At 35.8% G+C, this 13,370-nt stretch overlaps 1 protein-coding gene across 4 annotated transcripts in view; it reads right to left on the reverse strand.

Moving 5' to 3' along the window:
* Positions 1-13,370, reverse strand: part of Bap60 (Brahma-associated protein 60) — an 86,766-nt gene that overhangs the window by 15,024 nt on the left and 58,372 nt on the right. For all 4 annotated transcript variants that reach the window (XM_089093092.1, XM_089093025.1, XM_089093254.1 and 1 more), the window contains exons 7-8: positions 11,649-11,822; positions 3,140-3,285 (exon numbers count right to left, since the gene is read on the reverse strand). In XM_089093092.1, the coding sequence (XP_088949218.1) occupies positions 3,140-3,285; positions 11,649-11,822 (320 nt within the window). The remainder of the gene's footprint in view (positions 1-3,139; positions 3,286-11,648; positions 11,823-13,370) is intronic.

The raw sequence follows: 13,370 nt of genomic DNA on the forward strand, positions 1-13,370 counted from the left end.
ATAAAGCTGTCCACAAAGTTAATAAACCGTTTTCCTCGCATGACTTTGTTGACTTTGTTGCTGTCGGAAAAAAGTTGAACTTTATTTAACTTTTTCAAGAAAGCCCACAAAGTTCAACCAGTATCAGAAGCCGTGTGGAAAATTTCAAATAAACAACATGCAAATTAGTTTCTACAAGTAAAATAGTGTATACTTTTTAAATATTTTGCTTGATAAAAGAAACAAAAAAAAAAAACTTTTGAATATTATTAAATGGGGAAAATGCTTAAAAAGATGGTTGTCTCAGCTTTATGTCTGACTATTTTAGTTACTTTCTATGAAAAATTGCAGTCAAGTTAAAAAAATGAAATCCTTGTGTGAGTTCGATGAAATTTATGCTTCGCACTTTCACGAATAAGTTTATTACTTTATTGACGCAGTGGGAGCCCCGCTTAAAATGAGCAAGCATTTTTGAAAGTGGAAAGTATGTCAACTCTCGAGCACATGAAAGTTCGAGATTTGTTGATTCCTATCTAGAACCATCAGTTTTTATCCAGCATAAGTAATGCTTTGTAGTAAAAAAACGCGAAAGAGGAAGATACTTGGCAAGAAATGCATTTGGCTTTATCCAGCATAAGTAATGTTTTGTAGGAAAACAACAGGAAAGAGGAAGATACTTGGCAAGAAATAAATTTTGCTTAAGAGACTTGGCGCACATAAATTCATGTTATCTGTGCTTTTTAGGGACAAATTTTGTACTTATCGTTTGAAAATTTTCCCCGTCGTACCAATCATTATTTCTCATCGGTTTTCCCATGTGTCTGAATGGACTATTAGTAAGGGAAATTCGGAATATAGTTAGGGACGACCCTAGTCCCTAAGCATATCAGGATATCAGGTAATTTTCAGGATTCAGGTAAGTGTAAGCATATCAGGTAATTTTCCGGCATCCACAGACCTCGTAATCATAGAAGAACCAAAAGTTTTTACTATTATAACAAAACACTTGATGATACGAAAGTAAAGAACAGTTATTCTCTCTGCTTCTTTTTGGTATACGTATACAATGGTCTTATAAGTTGGAGTAGAAGGGTGGTAGCAGAGAAATTGATACACTAAGAATTCTCCACCAAATTAAATTGTATACAGGTGATGAGAGCAAAGTTACTTATAATTGAAGAAAAATCCAAAACTTAAAATCTAGGTTCAATTTCTTAAAATCGGAACGGGTAAAACAAAGTTTTTAAATACGATTACAGTTGGAAAATAGAGAAAAAATATACTCTATTCGAAACATTTGAAAGGTTTGAAAATGAAAAAAATACTTTCATTCTGTAAGAATCTCACACCAGAAGCGAGAGCGCCATTTATCAGGAAATACCTTACAGACCTAGACAATATTACCTTTTTATGTTGTTTTCTAGTTTATGTTAACTTTTCCCTCTTGTTTTGAGAGCCTTTTGTCTGTTTTACAGGGCCTTAGTAGCAAAACCACAGTTTTTAAGTGTGGGGCCAAATATCATATATCTACTTGGATTATGGATTTATATATTATGTTAGACAGTGATTATTAATATTTGATGAAAAACATAAATAGTAAAATAGAGAATAAACAGAAAAAGAGGAAAAAGAATAACGTATGCTTAAAAGGATAGGAAAAAGGATAAAGGAGTAAAATAAACCAAAATTAGGATGGGTACCGTTTTTTTTTTTTTTACCTTCACCGTCTTAGTTAAAAATTTTACCTGTTACTATATTTTTACATCATTTTATTTACACATTATTTCCAAAATGTCGGAAATCCACTTCTGTTTGAAGCGAAAACTTGGAAAAAAATTTCGAAAATCTAAAAAATTACTTCTAAAATCATTTATTGCTTCGCATTAAGTGCTATGCAGGGCGGAAGAAAAATTACAATAGCATTTGTAATTTTGACTCGGGCTCAACCAACTCTTGGACCTAGTCGAACCTCCAAGTGGAGGAAATGATCGATCTTTCTCTAACGATGAGTTGCTTATAGCCCCAGTCCAATTGCCCTCTTCCCTAAATTTTGAAAAGGACCTTTTATGGTATATTCATCTAAAAAATAACTAAGATTCTAAAAAAATAACTTTTCTGGTACCGCCATAAAAAAAATCGAAAGTAATTCTCGCCATTATACTGAAATTGTTTTTTTTAAGTAAGAGTTGGGTAGCATGTGCTGATATTTCAAAATCAGAACTATCTATGGAAATGACTGCAGCGTCGTAATTTGAGACAACACCTCTTATTGAGCAGTCTAAATCCAATAAGAATTATGAATTTTAATTTATAAATTGATGTTAGGCAACATCAGCAGCTACTTCTGTAGTTGCAACGTTGGTTGACGTCTCCTGTTGTTTCATTATCGGAAATATTTATTTATATGTGGTTGTAGTGTTGGTTGTGCGAGACGAAACTTCGTATTGAATTTGGTTTCTTAAAATTACAAAGTTGTGCAACATTAAATGCTATTTAATTAGTTGCAACATCGATTATACGTCTACCAAATTCGATTTTTTCAAATTAAAACGCTGTTCGACGTCTGGTTTTGTTTCATTATCGTAATTCTTTACATACATGTGATTGGAGTGTTGGTTGTACGAGACGAAACCCCTTTTACTAGATTTAATTTTTGTAAAGTATAAAATTGCACAACATCAACTGCTGCTTCATTAGTTGTAACGAAACCTATAATTGGATTTGATTTCCTAAAATTAAAAAATATGCAAAGTTTTAAGTGCTGCTTCATTAGTTTCAAAGTCGGTTGTGCGAGTCGAAACGTTTTATGAGTTTGATTCACTTAAACTACAACGCACTTCGACGTCTGCTGTATCCATTATCCTAATCCCTTATACATATATAGTTGTAGTGTTGTTTGTGCGTGACGAAACCTCTTATAAGATTTACTTTTCTAAAATTACAAAATTGCATAATATTAAGTGCTGCTTCCTTAGTTGCATCGTCAGCTATTCGAGACGAAACACATTATTGAGTTCAACTTTCTTAAACTAAACAGCTGTTCGGCGTCTGTTCTTTATAGGTGTGCGGTACGAAGCGTCTAATGAATGACTGACCTACCCTCAAAGTCTTGATTCTTTGTGCTTATGATTCGATAGTAAATGAAAAACAATGAACATACTTAATCATATGGTTGATAACGATTGGATCGGGGGGATGAAGCAATGGGTTTAAACGTTGAGGTATTTCGGCAAATTTCATCCTCGGACAGCCAAATATTTGCTCCATGTAGCGGTCACAATTAACATATTCTCTCTCGCTAGTATCCTAAAAAAATAAATAAAAGGATTATAAAGAAAGTTAAGGGGAGGGGGGCTCCACAGCTCTCCCCCGAAATTTCGCAAATAATACATGCTGCAAATTTTACAATTATTATTTTTTGCTTTTTTGGTGAGTCTACCCCATGAATTCTTACACGCGTGCTTGTAATGAAGACAAACCCAGAGGGGACAGGGGGGAGAGAGGATTTGTTTGAATGTTTCTAGTCTCTTATCAGAATCTATAATCTATTAATAATAGGCAATGCTTGCTTTAAACCTATTAAAATGTCTGATTATGACGCACCGCTAGTTAAGTTGGAACTTATTGTCTGATAATCCTTCTAATAGCTTGAAAATCCACAGATCAAGGTAAATTTTAACATCATTCTCATTGTAAATATAAAGAATCCAATTAGTTACAAAACGCGTCGGCTTAAACATTCTGAGACCTCGGTAAAGAGTCAATGTATAGTATACACGTAAATAGACTCACCTTCCCGAAAGTGGAAATGGTTTTGCCATCTCGAAGAGGGATGGCTTGTCCAATTATCCCCTCTTCCATCCATCTACAAAAAAAAAAAAAAAAAAAAAAAAAAAAAAAAAAAAAACACTGAAAAATTCCTTTTGTGACATTCCCACCTTTTCCTGTGTCTCGCATCATCCATGCCCCAAGCATCTTCAAGAGACATAGTTTGTCCTATCATCCCCCACCCATCCATCTACTTAAGAGGCATGGTTCATCTGATTACCCCCCCCCCCATCCATCTGCTTAACATTCCTTCTAGTAATTTCTCGCCCCCTAAACCCCTCTTAAGAATTTTTTTTTTTAGGGGTACACTTTTTCGAGGTTGATTCTCATTTCACATCATTACTATATAATAGTTAAACTTTAGTGCAAAGATAAGATATTTGATTATAAAAATTTGATATTTGGAATATTTGATTGCCAACTATTTTATTATAAAGACAACTGATACAATCAGAGAAAGGGAAGATGTTGCCCCATACTTGTTTTTTACAACCTTACTTTAAGCAATTACACGTCTTCCATTCCAAATTTAGGTATAACCAGACCCACAGCTTTTTTACCCAACTTCTTAACGAATTTTTAAACTACCATTCTATGGTTCCTAAATCATTTCTAATTAGGTAAGAAAATCAAACTAAATTATTTGAGAATAATTCAGCTAAATTAGCTAATTTTTCTAGACCTTTGTCGAAACATCACTCAAAACGTCGGCCTAAAATTCGGATTTGAACTGGGCAATCAAAGTCGATTGATGAAAATCAATAATAAAAGATAGTAGCCCTTAATGAGGACCTTTCCTTTTGGACCTTTGTTCAAATATTACTCATTACATCGACCCAAAATCGAACTGGAATTAGGTAATAAAACTCAACTGATTAATAGCGACAATTAAAAGACTACAGGCCTTAATAAGAGGGTTACAAACTTTATGCTAATCTTAGCTCAACATTAAAACATTTTAGGTCGAGGTTTCAAACAAGGCATAAAAGTTTGTAGCAGATAGTAAGAAGAGTCTAGCAAATTGTGAAGAACTTAATGATCTAACACGTATTAATCACAACCAGAATAGGGTAAAGTTGAACCAGAAGAAAAGATTCCTAGTTATATTCGGGTTGACCCCCCCCCAAAAAAAAAAAAACAACAGCTAAAACTTTTGTTCGACTCGTAAGAAAGCAACAAAGTTGCATACAAACAAATTTTGAGGCATTTTTCGAACCTTTATTTACCCCCCCCCCCCCATTAAAAAGATCCCGGATGCAGACTTGTCAGCATCAGTACCAGTTGATGGTGCTTCAAAATAAAGTGGTGAGAGTGCTAATTAGTGATGATGAGCGTTGCTCAGTGAGGTCCAAGTGAGATGAAATTAAGATGTTACCCCTTTTCGACCGAGTGAAATTTTATAATTTAGCGGCGTTAGCGGTCTTTTTCTTTGCCGGTTTCAAGTGTTCACGAATATAATACAAGTCACTTTAGAAACTTTAAAGTAGCTACTACTCGATCAAACCTTTCTGTGCGTCATGTTTGCCTAAGTGCCTGGAGTGGTTTGCCACAGAATATTGTACAGGAGTCAAATCTGAGTGAGTTCCAAAGAGAAACGGACTTCAGAACTCACTAGGATTAGAACTTGGAGAAGAACGTTTATCATCATTAGTCAGCACTTTCCCCACTTTATTTTAAAGCACCCTCAACTGACGCAGACAAAGCTGCATCCAGGATTTCTTATCGGTGGAGGGGGGTTACAAAAAAAAGTTAGCAGAACACATCTAAAAGACCATTGTTTTATGAAAAGAGTGGGTGAAGTTTTATGGTTTCTTCGCTTGTTAAATTATAAAAATAATTATAAGATTTTTTTGGGTTCGATGGATTGAAGATGGGAGAATCCAAATGGTTTGTTCGTTTCATGTTAAGTTTTTGGTAGTTGATTTTGTTATCTTATACAATTTAATATTTAGGCCTAGTGAGGTAATTATATACCTTAACGAGCTTTACTCCAGATTTTGTCATGTTTGTGACTAAAATGGGGAGTGAGTAATTGATACCTTGATAGATTAGTTACCAGTATTCATGTTTGTGACCGTAGGTTAGCGACTAAAACGACGAGGAGACAATAAGGTAAAAGGAGGGATTTGCAGCAAAAAAAAAAAATATGAATCGTTTTTATTTATTTATTTTGTAATGTTGGTGTCAGACTGGAAGGGATGTCCTATGATGTAAGGGGCAGTCTGTAAACGTCATCTGTACATGTAGGTGGTACACGAATTTATTAATTGGTTTTAGGAAAGTACAGAAGGTACTACCATTAATAGGACTGGAGATGAGATTTAGGGAAGCCTGTTGTTCGAATTGGATGTTTTATTTTCTCAATAAACCAGTTGGACGAAGGTAAAGAATCCTGTTTTCCATTAGCCGTATTATCCAATACTGACAACATGATCCTGCTATCAAGCGATCATGCAATAGAAAGCAGTTGGGCTAAAACATTTTTGTCTGTTTTTTTTATAGAAAACCTAAAATTACCAATAGAAAATTATTTCTATTGGGAATAAGGTGCTGGGTGTGGAAGTTCAGAAGGGGAGAAGAAGACTGAACAACAGAACAATAATTGTGTGGAATATCTAAAAGTTTATACTCTTGTTAACTTGTGCAAGTTAGTACTTAGCCTAGCGGGGTAATTATTTACCTTAACGAGCTTTGCTCCATGTTTTGTCATGTTTATTGCTTATGAATGAACCCCTTTTATACCGAAAAAGCGCACAAGGGAATCTTTGCTTATCGGAAAGCACTGAAATTATACAAAAGAACAACACAAGACGCTTAAAACACACTAAAAAAGAAGGAAAGCTCTCTCAAAAAACATTAATAGCCGATCACTTTTAAAAACTAAATTAGTAGAATATATTATTAACCGTTGATGACGGGGTGATTCTTCTTGATAATTTGTTTCTTAGTATTATTTTTAGAATTTCCCGTGCTGGGGTAGTCTCCTTTGTCCTTCTCCTTCTATATGTTATGATTTTTTTTTTTTTTTGGTTTTATCTTCTTTATATTTATTTTTGGCGTACTTGAACTCACTGTATTAATTGTTAACATTACTTTAGAGCTTAGCTTCCTGTTCGCTCTATTTAATTATTTGTGTTGTTTATATTTGTATGTAATAAAATCTTTCTATCTATCATATCTACCCTATTTTCGGCTGAAGGGACTGGGACTGGCTTAAAAGTCTAAGTTGTTTATAGACGTGGGTAATTTTTGTAGGCGTACTTTTGTTTTTTTTTTCTTGTTTTCTTTATCTTTTTCTGAGTATTTTGTCATGTACAGAAGGTAACAGTAAATTTTTAATGGGTGAATAATTCTATGGTAGATAGTGAGTCAGTGGCTCACTATGTACCACCTTATACTGGCGCAGTATGCACCGCCCACCCTCTAGCCACTAAAACCAAAATCTGATGAGACTGGTGCATTATAAAAGGAAACGATAGCGCTACTTATAGTGTCTGATCATCAAGGATTCTAAGAACTCAATAAAAAAATTTCTAGGATCAATTAAAATATAGATAAATGAAAAAGTTTGGGCACAAAATATTTTTCTAGGGCATGGCAAAAACTTTAAAGATAGCTAGCAAAAAACCAAGGTTGTAAATTATTTTCGAAGCAGGATAATGAAGTCAACCAAGTTTTAAGCAATATCACATGGATTCGGCAACTTGTTTCCACCTGAATAGATGGCAGTTACGGTCAATGGCTCACTATTTATATATATATATATATTCACAATTTAAGGGGGAAAAGGATATAATTTATATAAAACAGTGGAACGAAAAAAACTTCAAATTTGAAAAATCCAAATATTTCAACTCCATGTCCGGAAGTATATAAAAAAAAAAACAAAAAAAAAAACACATCTTAATATCCTCCTAAACATTGCAAACACTGTAATATAAAAAAAGATTGTCTCTGGTACACCAAATTGTCTCTCCTATAAAATCAATTTGGCAATAATATCTAGCAAAAATGGAATACTATATTTATTTGAAAATTTACATAAGCCCCAGGTCATCACTCATGACTGAAATTACAAGGTTAAGATCATTTGAACTATACAGGTAATCTAAGCTTGTATATGCAATATATATCCTTAGGCTACAGTATTTTCGAGGTTATTAAGATGTGGGTTTTATTTATGTATGTTTTGTTGTTGTTGTTTGTCTTTTTCTTTATATGTTGTGTTTAATTTAATTTAACCTTTTTTTCCCGTTGATAAAGGCACCTGGACGTGGAGTCGAAATATTTGGATTTTTATTATTTAAAGTTTGTAGTTTTTTTGTTCCACGGTTTTATTTAAATTATACCCATTTTTTTATATATATATATATATATATATATATATATATATATATATATATATATATATATATATATATATATATATATATATATATATATATATATATATATATATATATATATATATAATATATATATATATATATATAATTTCCGAGACCAGAATTTCAGGTTCTGGCTCCATAGTTATTACAGCTCCTGAAACGCTACATCAATTCCATTTTTTCTACTCCGGAGTAGAGGATAATTCGGGACTCCACGGAGTTGGTTTCATCATAAACCAAAGAACCAGAAATGCTCTCCTAGAATGGGAACCAGTCTCCTGTAGACTTACCAGAATCAGACTAAAAGGAAACTCCGCAAATGTGTCGATAATTTCTACCTATCCCCCACCCGTGACGCTGCTGATACGACCAAGGATGATTTCTACGGCGAGCTACAGCAGCTGTCTCCTTCTGTTGCCGCACGTGATTACTTGATTGTTGCTGGAGACTTCAACGCAAGAGTTGGTCCCTCGGACCAAACCACAAGACAAGTCCTGGGATAATTTGGACAAGGTCACAGATGCGAGAATAGGCAAAGGTTGTGTTAAACTACGCCTTGATGAACCACCTTGTTGTCACCAATACCATATTTCAGCACAAACCTAGCCACCTTTTAACTTGGCATTCAAATGACGGTGTCACTAAGGCTCAAATAGACTTCATTCTCGTACGCCAGCGCTGGAGAAGCTCCGTACAGGACTCTCGCTCTTACAACGGCGCGGACACAGGCTCGCAGTCTGGGTCTGACCACAGACTTGTTGCTGCAAAAATTTTGCTACGTCTTGCAACTCGGAGGAAAACCAAGCCCAAGGCCGGATTCGACATCGGTAAGCTCCAAGACAAAGAAGTTCGACAGGCCCTCAATTTGGAACTGACTAACCGATTTGACGCCCTCAGTTCTGATTAAAACCCACCCCCCGAGAAGAGATGGGAGACCTTTAAAACTGTGATGACAGAGACTGCTGATGAGATCCTCGGCCGAGCAAAAATCAAACGACAGCACTGGATTACCGCTAGGACCCTGTCAATAGTCGGTGAGCGAAGACAAAAGATGAGCGGCCCTAAAAAAGAAACAAAAGAGCTGCGCAGACAGGTAAAACGCTCTGTTTGTCTGGACCGCCACCAAATGTGGGAAGATGCTACCGTGTCGTTAGAGAAAGCACCACGCTCACATGATACCCGCAAGCTTTACCAGATCCTGAAAGACTCCGCTGGTAAGAAAGCTGCTGTCTCAGAAATAGTCAAAGACAGATCAGGAAAAATCATCAGTTGTCAGAAGGAGCGCTTAGCAAGATGGAAGGATCACTTTCAGATCCTCCTAAACCCATCCCCATCATCCGCCCCTGATGCTTTCCCACCTGCCGTTTCTAAAGAACCCTACGACGTCGAGCTGGAAACACCGACCCGAGCCAAAATACTACCAGCAATCAAGACCTTAAAGAACCACACCGCCCCAGGTGAAGACAACCTACCCCTCGGTGTGTACAAACACAACCCTGAGGTCACTGCTGAACAGCTCTATGGCATTCTTGAATAAGTGCTGAGGATCAATTCTTTCCAAAAATATTGGAGGACATCAGTCATTCTCCCTTTCTATAAGAAAGGAGATAAACCGAATGCAAAAATTACCGCGGAATAAGTCTTATAGACATTGCGGTCAAAATATTCGGGATCATACTCTTGAACCGCTTCAAAGGGGCGAGGGAGGAAAGAACTCGAGAAAATCAAGCCGGCTTTCTGCCAGGTAGAGGCTGTACTGATAATATCTTCGTTTTTCACCTCATTATCCAGCAGTTTGAAAGGTACAATCTACCCCTGATCTTGATGTTCCTGGACTTCATTGCCGCCTTCGACTCTGTAACTCGCCAGAAACTTTGGAAGATCCTAAAGAATGACAGAATGCCACTGAAGTTTGTTGAACTGATGAAGGCATACTATGACGCGTCAGTGAGCCGAGTTTGAGTCTATGGTGAAGAAACTGAATAATTTCTGGTTGAGTTTGGAGTAAAACAAGGGTGTGTCCTCTCTCCAACTCTGTTCAATTATTGCGTCGATTGGGTGCTTGAAAATGCACTGTCGTCCTATCCAGGAGTTCAGATCGGACAGAATCTTTCACTGACTGACCTCGATTATGCGGATGATGTTGGCCTCCTGTCAGAACCCGTAGAAGCTCAAAACATGCTTGACAACGTGGTGGCCTGGGCAGACCTGATCGGCTTGAAAGTCAGCACAGAGAAAACGAAATTCATGGCTATTAACCACGACACAGGACCATTCACACTAACTGTCAATCAAGTTCAGCTGGAAAAAGTCAACTGTTTTACATACTCAGGCTCCCAAATATGTATTGACGGATCCTCCGACGCTGATATCCAACAGAGAATACAGAAAGCACAGACAGTCTTTGCCTCCCTTCGGAAACCCTTATGGAATCGCCGCAAAGTCAGTGTCCGAACGAAAGTGCGAATCTACATGACACTAGTCCGCACCGTTCTCCTTTACGGATGCGAAACATGGTCGGTAAAACTACAGCATGAGAATACGCTGAAGGTGCTTGAGCATACTTGTCTGCGAAGAATTCTCAGAATACAGCTGCGTGACCGTATCTTCAGCGCGGATCTACTTCGAATGTGCAATATTCAGAGAGATGTTGCGCTCACTAATAAAGAACGCCGTTTGAAATGGTTGGGCCATGTTTTACGGAAGCCGCCAGAATACTTGCCTCGCCAAATACTTCTAGTCGAGCCTATTAGCTCCTGGAAGAGACGCCAAGGAGGACAGAGGAAAAACTGGTGGAACCTGGCCAAATCAGACCTTGAACCTATCGGGGGATTCAGAAAGTTCGGACACAGATGGTCAACTCAGTGGCTTACTTTTGCAGAGCAGCTGGCAGAAGATCGCTCAACATGGTCCAAGAAGGTCTCCAAGATCATCGATGCCGGGCGAGGTGGAAACGCCTGATTCCCGCCACAAGTACAAGTAAAAGTACAATATATATATATATATATATATATATATATATATATATATATATATATATATATATATATATATATATATATATATATATGTATAGACACGAAAAATCGAAACTAGACAACATTATCGGCCTCCCTAAAACCCCCCTCCCACCTTTCTTTACTAGTATAAGCCATTCCCTGATTTTTAGGATTTTTTTTTACGAGTGAAAGCTTTTCTTTAAACAGCTTGATTTATCAAGTTTTAAACACAAAATTCATCTTTTATCACTGAATTGATAACGTATTACGTAGCGATTGATGATAGTAATGAAGGATGGAGCAAACAGGGACCAATCCATATGTCCGAGATAAGATCAACCACGTTAGCCAATTAGTTTGAATCAGCCCTTCCACGATTCGTCGTCACCATCTGCCAATAATATGAATTATTCCCTTCCCCATAATGATACTAAGCCAAATATTGTCCATTTACCTGGAGTTTATGTGTTTTGATATACTGCCATAACGCATTAATTATCATGGGTCTCGTTGAAGTGTGAACACCCAAGAGACGAGCCAAACGTGGATCCAAACGAAACTGCAGAGGCTGATAATCAAGAAGCAGTAGAATTGTACATGCAACATTACGATCTCCTGGCCGCTTAACCTGTAAACATTTCCGATAATTAAACATAAATTCTATATTTTTTATTTATTATATGTTATATACATTTTAATCGTACTTATATATTATAAATATAATAACATATCAATTATATTGATTAACATTTATATAATAATCTAATATTGTAATTTCAAAACAAAAATCAAATTATATTACAGCTAATCATTGCCATCCTAGCCGAGTGGTTGGCACGCTGGGCTTGAAATTCTTTGTCCATGAGGAGTGGTTCAATTCCTGGTGTCACTGGTTATTTGGTTCGGAACAGGGTTAGTTTCTGACTCTATAAGCTGAACCAGAGTCAACGCAGCTCTAAATGGGTACCTGGAGAAACATAGGGAAGGTAAACAGGAAGGGGGTGTGAAAGCACAGAATGGCTGACCCTCAAGTCCCCATTGCACTTCCTGGCTGAAGGGCCACGAAACGGATGTAAGCCCCACCGGTAGGTACTGTAAGGCCCGATGCCGTACTCTTTACTTATTGCTTTAATTAAAAGATTTATTAACATATTTTGACTAACGGAATATACCCGTCTAATTGATTAACATATTTTTATGTTTATGCAATTTTTTGGAAATGTTCATTTGGAAAAAAACACATAGGGAAAATAGTGATTCATTGTCTCTGTAGGTAACCAAGAAGCAGAAGAATTGTACTTGCATTATTACGATCTCCTGGTCGCTGAACCTGTAAAAGTTATTCAACATAAATTCTACAGTTTTAAATTATCATATTTTATATAGCAATTATACGTGTTGTTAATATGTTATCTGAAAAAGAAAATATTACTTATATTTATTATTGTTTGTATTAAGTAATTGATTTTGAAACAGTCAAATTATACTTCAGCAGATCATTGCGTTAATTCAAATATTTATAAATTAATTTTAAAATTAGAAAAAAATAATGAGTGAAAAAATCATCGTCCATTCCAAAATGAACTGACTAATGGAATAAATTTGTTTTCTTGTTCAATGTATTTGAATTTTTATACAATCATTTTGGAAACATCCATTTGGAAAATATACGGGGAAAAAGTGATTCAGTGGTCTCTATAGATAATCAAAAAGAAGAATTTTTTTCAGCATTACGATCTAAAATGGACTATTAAAAGTATCGTAATTCCGACGTAAGGATATTATGTTCCGAAGAAGTGTTGAATAGCATGCAAAATTCTAGAGCTCATTTTAACTATATGCTGTCTGATTAAGATGACTTATATACTAAACAATACAATATCCTTGCTGCTTAACCTGTATATATTTTAAATTATCTAATAAATATTTTGTCTTTTAAAATTATTATGTAAGCAAAATAAAATCTTTCAATTAAATAATAAGCCTAAATTTTTAAGTTGTTAAGAAAAAAAACATCTTACATTACATAAAAAAACTGAATTACGGATTAGAACGGACATTCTCAAATTAAACCAATACTAAACGTCGTCAATGACACCAAAACTTCCAAATTTCAATGCTCTGTACACCTGTTTCAATTTTAACGTAAAATCATCGAAGACGAAAATAGTATTTC

The sequence above is a fragment of the Artemia sp. Qi Xiang Cuo genome, chromosome 1 (genome assembly GCF_049724085.1).
Source record: "Artemia sp. Qi Xiang Cuo chromosome 1, ASM4972408v1, whole genome shotgun sequence".
Taxonomy (NCBI): domain Eukaryota; kingdom Metazoa; phylum Arthropoda; class Branchiopoda; order Anostraca; family Artemiidae; genus Artemia; species Artemia sp. Qi Xiang Cuo.